Raw genomic sequence first — 9,370 nt, forward strand, 5'->3', positions numbered from 1 at the left:
AAAAAAAAGAAAAAAAAAGGAATTATTTTAGGATTAGCGAAGCGAATACAGCGAAAAGCACAAGCCCGGACCGCGTGCCCGCAGCAACGGCGCTGGGGAGGAACACGTCCAAAGCCCGCGGGGGCCGGGACATGCCGTACTCTGCTCCTAAATCCCCTCTGTGCGGCTCGCACTTGCTGGGGGGGAAGTGGGGGTGCACAAAACAAAACAAAAGGGAAAAAAAAGGCAAGAGCCTTTTCCAGCCCTGGGGCTTTCCCTCGCAGTCCGACTTCAAAAACCAGAACAGCGCAGATGTCTTCGGGGTAACCCCACCTGAACACTGGAAGCTGATTTTTCACTTTTTTCACAGCTTGCTGGAAGTTCTCTTGCGCCGTCAGGTTTCTGAGCTAACAGCCACATCGTTACAATTTCTCTAACCAGGAGCTCTGCGAGTCGTTCTTTTAAATAAAAGTGGGGTTTCCCCATCAGAAGCTGCGCATTAGAAAACACCCCCAAATCTCATGGCCCCAGTTAGTTAGCTGCCCAGGTAACTGGAAGACTGGATAAAGAAGGGTGTCAGTTTCTGTGGGTTCAGCCTATTTGTGTTTTGTTCAGTAGCAGCTGAAAATTACGGATAGGCTTTCTGGAGCAATCTCCTAGGACCAGGATTCACTGAACACTGTATGTTTGCTTCATCCGCAGCATTGGAAAACAAAGCTGCGTGGTAGGTGGTAGACAAGGTTGTTTTCTGATGCTTTTCTGTTCTGAAAGGCTTTGGACAGTGCTAGTGGTAGGAGTGCATCACCATGAAGTCACTGACTTAAGTGTACCACGCCCAGGGAAGAGCAGCATCTCTGCGTCCAAGGAGAGAGTGTAGTCCTACCTTGTTCCCCATCGACCTCAAGCATCCTCCCTGTCAGCACTGGATGATCTCAGCCTTTCCATTCTACAGCACTATGAAAAAAAATTTAAAAACTCCATTTCTGGCAGAATAAAACTAAGTCCAGGCATAATTCATGAAGCCTGGCCTGAAGCTTTACCTGCTTAGCAGTAAGACGGGGGTAGCAGCACCATCTCCAGGCTCTTCCAACTCATCTGGAGGCTCCATCCAGTGACACCTCCCCATGCTCCTCCCAACAGGGCTGCAGCAGGCAGAGTTCACACTGCTCCTCCTAACTTGAACCCACTCTTTTCACCACTTCCATCTCCACATTTACCCAAACAACAGTGGTCCTGCTTTCCACCCACACCACCCTCTAGGGAGACTGCACTGCCTCTGTTGAATGGGTGCCTCAGACCTGGTGTACCCTGTATTTCAGAAGACGTCCTGCTCTTTCCCTACAGCTTCCCCTCTCCGCGTGCTAAGCCCCTCACCTGCACCCCAGCGCAAGCCTATGTTTACCCACCCATCACAGGAGCAGCACAGCATCTGCCCCCTGCCCTGCTCAGCAGTCCTCCAATCCAGTAATTTCTGTCTTCTGGGAACAGGTGTATGAAAACCTGGCTTTCCATCCCCTGAAAGAGCTGGCATGGGGCCTGAAGAGGTCTCTAAGCAGGCCCACAGACTGGTGTGAGCCTCTACCCTGTGTCTCAGCACAGAACCCAAAACTCATGGGAGCAGCATGTCCCTGTGATGCAGCTCCATCCCCATCATCTGTGGCCGAATTGTGCCATGGACTGCTGTGCCCCAGCAGGGCAGGTTGATGTGCTGAAGGGCTTCACCCCTCTCCCCCAGCCACAGCTGTGATGTCAAGCATGTTTTGGCCCCGCCAGGGTTTTGTCCCATCTGTCAGGGGCCTCTGAGGCCCCAGAAGCCCGTGCAGGGGCACGGGCTGCAGATTCTCCATCTGTGCCACATCTGAGCTGGCTAATGCAGTGGAAGAAGAAACCACCCAGCGCCTGGGGCTCTGAGGAGTTGATGCACTCTGCCTCCCTCTTCCCCAAGAGGGCTGAGGTCATGCAGGCCAGGAGGCAGCTGGAAGCAAAAGCAGGGTTTGAGGCTTGGAGGGGGAAGGGAGGGAGGGGGCTGGTGCTGCCCCTTGCAAGGCAGCTGCACATCACCCTGCCCTGGGCACCTAGGTGGCAGATGCAGCAACTGCGCCCCAGTTTGGGTTTTTCCCCCCTCTTTGTGTTGAGAAGAATTTCTCTGTGATCCAGTCATCTGGCCTGAGTCACCCAGACGTTTAGGCTGCCAGGAGTATGCTCTGTGCCCAAGGACTGGGAGAGGAGAGCATTTGCCAGCCTGTGGCAAGATGATCCTGCAAGCCTCTGCTACACAGGCATCTAGCTGTTAGTTTGCTTCACTGCCCAAGGAGGATGATGGGGTCCTGAAATTTGCACAGGGGAAGGTGGAGTTTCTTACACCACTGATCATTATTTTCTGCACAATGACCATATTAAATCCTAAAACATTTCTGTGAATGGGCAATCAGTAAAGAAATGGGATGGGTTTAGTGCATTTATGAAGGAAATTTGTGGGGTTTTTGTCCGAAGGCTTGATCTAAGTGTCCAGGTAGTTATATCAAAAACTAAAAGAAATGTCAGCAAAAACTGACACAAAAACTGGCAGCTTGCTAAGTAGTTATGGGTTATGTGTCACAGCTGTGGAGAACTCTTAAGTATTTAAGAATTTAGGTTTGAGCATACAGCATATGCCAGGTAGCAAAATTGGGACCCGGGGCAAAAAAGTAATTATGGTGGATTACTTGTTTCCAAGGAGCCTTGAATGAGAAACAGGAGGTCAATAAACAGGAAAATGGATAAGCTAGGCAGTGTCAAGGGGCTGCCAAGGTGTGTTTGTCAAGCAGACCCACACCTGAGTGATAGCAGGGCAGCAAACCAAACCCATTTTTCTGATCCTAAAATGTGGATCAAACCTGCTTCTGGTCACAACGTGAGGTCATAGGGTGCTTTCTCTCATCAGCAGGGCAGCACTGAGGTTTATGCATGGATTGAGCATTGCTGTGTCTCAGTGCCTGTTCCAGGCAGATGGCCCCAACCTCTTCCCACCACTTCCTAAGACAAACATTAATTCTCTGGGTCAAAAATTCACAGCTGAAAATACCTTACATCACCATCTCACCTCCCAATGAAACAAAAAAAAAAAGGAAAAAGAAAAAAGGAGTGTATCAAAATCAGTGCTCTGTAAAGGGTAACAATGCATAAACTCTAATCTTTTGCCTATAAAGGTGCTGCCTTGCTCATTATTCTGCTCTCACAGGGAAGGAGTACAGAAAACGCACTTCCAATTCATTTTTCCTCATTCAAAAGGCAGAAAACCACAAGTAAGCCATCATCCAGGTACTCACCAGAAAATTTCTCAGGACATGCAAATCAAAGAGACCCTCTTTTGTCATGAGGTAGAAGGTGGCTAGCACTAAAAAAAAAAAATACTTGAAAAACCCTAAGCAGAAACACCGTTATCTACAGATGGAAAGACTGAGTTAATCATTTATTGGATTTTCCTCTGTGTGTCTGGCTTTTCTGGACACAGCTTTTCTGGACACAGCTGGGAAAACATTTTTTTTTCTGGTTTTACTCAGAAAAACACAGTCGCCATCACAACCATTTCTTTTTGAATTAAGGGTGGAAAAGTAGCTGCAACAGCACAGAGAAGACAGCAAATTTGGAGGTCAGGTGCAGACTAAGAAAAATTGGGCATGTGTAAGGATGGTAACCTTCCTATTATTTCTTAAGAATAGTCAGGTACAAATCATTATAGTAAAGCCCAGGGTGACAGCCACATGGAATGGGTTAGTGAACACACTGGCTACTTAGCTGGCTTTGCTGTGAGGAGGCATATGCTGCAAGCCATGCCAGTATCATCATTCTCCACTTGGCTTTTTCCTTGCAGGTTGCCAGGTTGGTTTGGCCTCATACCCAAAGCTCCTGGAAACTTCCCTTTTATGGGTTAACTGACTCTTGTCCTGCTCCTTTCCCCATTGACAATTCTCCAGAGTCTTGCTATGCCCAGGACTCCCAGGAAACTTTTTTTCAGACCCTCCATTTCTTGTGTCTGGAGATTTCCCTTCACACTGTCCTCTATCTGACACGTTCCTTGGGAGGAGAGGAAATTACCAATATTCCCTACCTGTGGAGCCCTGTAACTGGCCAAAATTAGAGCATTTGATGGGGAATCTAAAACATTTGTTATTCCACCCATCAGACTTTAGGGATCTCCAATTTGATATTTATCTCCAAAACCAAGGACTTCACAGCACAGGTATCTCCCCTGCTGGATGAGTCATAGAATCATAGAATCAACAGGGTTGGAAAAGATCTCTGAGATCATCAAGTCCAACCCTTGATCCAACACTGCTGTGGTTACCAGACCATGGCACTGATGCCACATCCAGTCTCATCTTAAAAACCTCCAGGGACAGCGAATCCACCCCCTCCCTGGGCAGCCCATTCCAATGTCTGATTACTCTCTCTGTAAAAAATTTCACCAAGTCAAACTGAAGGACACAGAAAATCCTGCTGAATATCCCTGCTTTGCCATGTTCTTGGCGACCTCCTCAGTCTCTGCTGTCACCTCCTCTCTTATTCTTAACCCTTGCTCTTCCCCATGTCCAGCAAATCTCTGTCTTTGGCCTTCTCTTTAGCAAAGGGCTTCAGGGTCCTGAAATCAGCCCATCTGTGGTGGGTACAGCCTTTTGAGCAGCCCGCCATCCCCTCCCCAGAAAACCCAAAGCTCCTGGGAGTTTGTGCGGATCTGGTGAGCCCACAGCAGGGACAGGTCATTAAATCTTTTCCTTGCCGACTCCCTCCAAAAGTAGCAGCTCCATGCAACAATCCAGGTGTCGCCTACAGGCCCTACTAAAAGCTTGCCAGAGTAAAGACCATAAGAAAGGGTCCCAGCCAGGCTGGTGTTGTCCATGTTCTTCCCAAGCACCTCCAAAAGTGACAGAGAAGTAGTCGGTTGCTCCTGGGCTACCAAGTCCCACAGAGTTCTGCTCCTGCTGCTCCCCAGCATTAGGGGTATAGCCTAGCCATCTCTCTGGATGGGGGAAAGTCCACCATCCTGGTTCTGACAGGGAAGCAAAAGGCTAGGTCTAGGAGTTCCAGAATACTCCACTAATGGGAATGTCATCAGTGGAGGTAGGGAAAAGCAAATTTCAGCCAGTTCCCAGGAGCTCAGTTGTTTCTGTGTCTGGATCTGTGTCACATTATATCATTAGAGGGAGGCTTCTAGGGATCAAATCACCAAGATTTCTTCCCTTCCCCCAACTTGCCACGTAAAGGGTAAAGGAGAGAATCACAGTTTGGTTTATGTGCAATGTCATCCATGCGGCAAGGGTAGATTTGGCCTTTGGGACGATATGAAGGAAGAGTTCTTTCACTGCCTTATAGTACATAAGATGCATCACACCAGCATCATCAGCCCCACAGGTCAGTCTGGCACGCACAGCTCCTCAGCTCTTCCCCAGAGGATACAGTGCCTAGCAGAAAAGCAAAGGAAGAATGTAAGGAAAGTGAGACCTTCCTCTGTCAGACTCAAACACCCAACCATATGTTCAACAAGCAAACAGTGCTCTGTTGAAATCAGATTTATCAAAGGGCATCTCAAAATAAGCCTGAAAAACCTCTGTCTAAGCATGGTTACTCTTAAGAGTCTTCCTCTCAGAGCCCCATCTGTCCTAGGCTCACTGATTCCATCTGCCATCCCTGCCTTTTGCCTGCATATGGTAACCAGATGGATTCATTAGGAAAGTAGCCCATCTAGACTATCAGCCATAAGAAAAAGGAATGTTTTGCATGAACATCAGCAGAGGTGTTCAGAAGCACACTCAAACATGCAGGTGAGGGGAGCACACTGTATTTGAGCTGAACAGAAATGCTCCAGGTAGTCTTTTACCCTCCTGAACAACATATGTGATCCTACACAATACTATCCTTTCTATGAAAACCTTAGCCAGCCTCACAGAAATCTTTCTGGTCTTGACCTCCAAAAGGAGATGCCAAATACTGTAACTCTGTGGCATGCTATCATCAAGGAAAGCATACATTTCAAGCCAAGATACTGTGGCTTTGTGGTTTTGGCTTCCTTAGACCCTGGCATACTCCTGCGAAGTCTCCTGAACAGTTTTCCCCTTTTCATGAGTATCTTCTTTATCTTCCTACAGATGGTTCAGACAGGACTGAGACTGCACATCAGACACTAAGCCAGTGAAGGGGGGAAGGGAACATTTATTCAATGGCCTTTTTTTTTTTTGGTAGGTTAGGTAGCAGCTTTTTACAGCACTATGAGTACCTGGAAAACCCGAGTCGGAGAAGGACTGCTGCACCTAAAACTGTGGTTGCACTGACATGCAATAAGCAGCCTTCAGAGTCAGGCAAACATAAGGCATATCACCCCACTGTCCTCCCCAAAACAGGATAATTATGGCCTGTAACTCTGGCATGTTCATACAGCAGCCGCTGGCTGAAATGCTGCAGCCAAAAATGGAGTCAACACTGCTGCAAAGAGAAGTACTAACAAGATCACTTCCTCTGCTTAAACAAAGCTGCTGCGGGTGTCAGCAACAAACAGCTGGAAATGGGTGGGCACATCCCTCCTCAGTTCTCCTCAGGCATCAGTCACAAATGACAGGTGGAAGGTTAAATGGTGACAAGCACATTTCACTGGGACAGAGCGAGCCTAGCCAATGTGAACAGATCAATATTGACTTTGGTCAGAACTGGAAGGTCTCTGCTGGCAGGTCTTTCAGCAGATTTTCTAAACAAAGGAAGATGCCATTTGTTCCCACAGCAGAGAACAGGAGCCAAAGCTGAACAAGACTCGAGGCAGAGGTGTCATGTGTCCAGCTGGAGTGTGACACCAGAGACAGCCACTTTCCCGGTGCAGCACCGTGGTAACAGCCAGGGTCTGCAGTGCAGTGGGCTGTATCACCAGGCGTGGGGGAGTATGGTGTTTTCTTCTTCTGTAGCAGTTTCCTGGGACAGCCTGCCACACAAGGCTGCTGCACAGCCTGCTGGGCTAATATCAGCTGGAAGGGTCATCTGAAGGGATGGAAAGCCTTAGTGAAGCAAGAGCTTTGAGGTGCCTGGGAGGACAGAGCGAGAAGGGACGCATAGCTTTGCATCAAGTGGCAGGGAGCATATGGCTGGAATCACACACTGAAGATGTGAGTAGAAAACAGGCTACTAGGAGATGACAGGATGTAAATCTTCTACAATTTCTTGCTCCTCTCCAAAGCAGGACACCAGACCTCCTTTCAAACTTTTTGTATCTCTCTCTTTTCTCCCTAAACTTCAACTTCAGCATGCATCCTCTAAATTTCCACCATCTCATGTACCACCTCACTTCCTCAAAACCGAGTGCCACCTTTTCCTCCTTACAGCCCTGGCTTCCTACAGCACTCAAACCCAGACCCCAACACAGGAACTCTCAGTTCCCCTACTATCCTGCTCTAGAGAACTGCTGCCCCCTTGGTGAAGAGTCCCAGCCCCACTGCCATACATCCCCAGACTCATGCTCCCTATCTCCCCAGCAATCACTTATCTTCTTATTATTGCTTTTTCCCAGGCTAATTGTTAATTACTACCCTACCTGTGGCCAGGGGCCACCCTCCATCAATGAGATGGGCACACAGACTTGACATTCAATATTACCTGAAGCAGCAGGAAATATGTAAGTATTTCCCACTCCACCCACCCCACTCTTGTTCCTCCTCACCCTACGGAAGTTGTGCCAAATGCCACATTTAGCCAGGCCCACCCTGTGGAGACAAAATGCTCTGGCCAAGAAGCATCATTTTGCATTTGAGCTTTTTTTTCTACATCTTCTCCCCAGATTAATTGCTGCTGTCACCTTTGTTCACCCCACTCTTTACGTCAGCCTTACTTTTCCATCAGCTCTCACCTGCTGCTGTGCTACAGGTCTCAGCATTAGTTTTTCACCATTTCCATACATCTTCCTCTGCAACCTAGATGACTGTACTAAAAGCCAGAGTAGCAGGCTATCCAGCATCTATCTCTTCCCCTTACTTCCAGAAAATCCTCACTAGGAATGCAGAAGACATGAAATGGACAATTCAATGCTCTAGCATGGAGATTCAATCTCCTCCAAAGCAGGTTTTATCTGAACAACTGAGGCCACCGGTGGGCATTGCCTGTCATTTCTCACTCTCTGTCACTCACCATCACCATGTGGATCCAGCCCCTACAGGTGGAACAGATATGGTGCTCCTGACTCCCTCAAATCCAAAAGTCCTTCTTTATTTTGTTTCCAAAAGCTTCATTGTTTTCATTTGGTGTCATACTGACTCTTTACAATTCCATCAAGCCAGATTTACAACTCCATAGCTGTATCTCCAGATCAAATCCAAGGCCAAACTCAGCCCAAAAGAAAAAGCTGCTCAGTTCCATAAGTATGTGTTCCAATCCTTCATAATTCTTTTCCATTTATATTTTTTAATTAGAATGCTAGATTTTTAATGGCTGGTGCAGAAGCAACATGCTGTTTTCTTCCTTTTCCTTGATGTCAGAAATACTCTCTTCTGGCTTGAAAAAGTTGCTGGGTTCTTGTTTTCAGAAGATGAAGAGGTATGTGATGAAGGGATAACTATTTGAGACAGTTGAGGGAGATACAAACTTCATTCAAAGCCTACTGGAGTCCGTGGAAAGCTATCACTGTCTCCCTTGGCCTGTGGAGTCTCACTTGGTTCTTCCCAAACTTTGGATTTTCAATGGCTGTCTTACAAGCAAATTTTTTGTCTGATTGTGATCCTGCTGAGCACATTTAACTTTCAATGCTTTGAGTAGTAGTGGCAAACAGTCAGCTGTACTCAGGATAAGGCTGTTGTGCAAGTGTTCTCAAGTGCAGGACAAGCAATTCTTAATTATAGTTTTTCATACTGGTAGACTTCTCTGAAGTCCAGGGCACACACTCATGAATTAATCCTCCTACACTGCCTGCCAAAAATGCAAGCCCTAGCAATCTGGCTTCTCAGATGAAACAAGTGAGGTAGAGAAGTCAAATGACCTGATCAAACCACGGATGCAAGTGGGTGTTACACTCAATTTGAAAAGGCTGCTCTTTGCATGGCAATAAACCAGATGTCTCTCAGTCCCTACTAACCACATGGTTCAGTCCCACTGCAGGTAGTCACATACATGAAATTAGACAGACACACAACTACTTTATAAAACCAGGACCAAAATATCACATATTCACATACACATTTTTAGACACTGGTCAAGAACTGTGCTGACGAATGAGCCCCAGTTCATTTACTACATCTGAAGTGGTCACAAAATAGCCCCAGCCCAGCTGCCTCAGGAGTGAGCTCTGCGGAACTGAGACATCAAGGAGGGCCTGAATTTCCCCAGGTTGCCTGATCCTGAGCTGTTGGAACTGGGTGGAAAAAGAAGAGAATGATATTCTTGA

General features: G+C 47.3%; 1 protein-coding gene across 1 annotated transcript in view; it reads right to left on the reverse strand.

The window, feature by feature from the left end:
* The window catches only part of PSD3 (pleckstrin and Sec7 domain containing 3), a 115,753-nt gene extending 112,347 nt beyond the window's left edge, over positions 1 to 3,406 (reverse strand). Inside the window, exon 1 of the mRNA XM_027708632.1 lies at positions 3,288 to 3,406. Within this exon, the coding sequence (XP_027564433.1) occupies positions 3,288 to 3,335 (48 nt within the window). The 5' untranslated portion in view covers positions 3,336 to 3,406. The remainder of the gene's footprint in view (positions 1 to 3,287) is intronic.
* Positions 3,407 to 9,370: the final 5,964 nt, after the last annotated feature.

Source organism: Neopelma chrysocephalum, unplaced genomic scaffold (genome assembly GCF_003984885.1).
Source record: "Neopelma chrysocephalum unplaced genomic scaffold, ASM398488v2 Primary Assembly neopelma1_96431, whole genome shotgun sequence".
Taxonomy (NCBI): domain Eukaryota; kingdom Metazoa; phylum Chordata; class Aves; order Passeriformes; family Pipridae; genus Neopelma; species Neopelma chrysocephalum.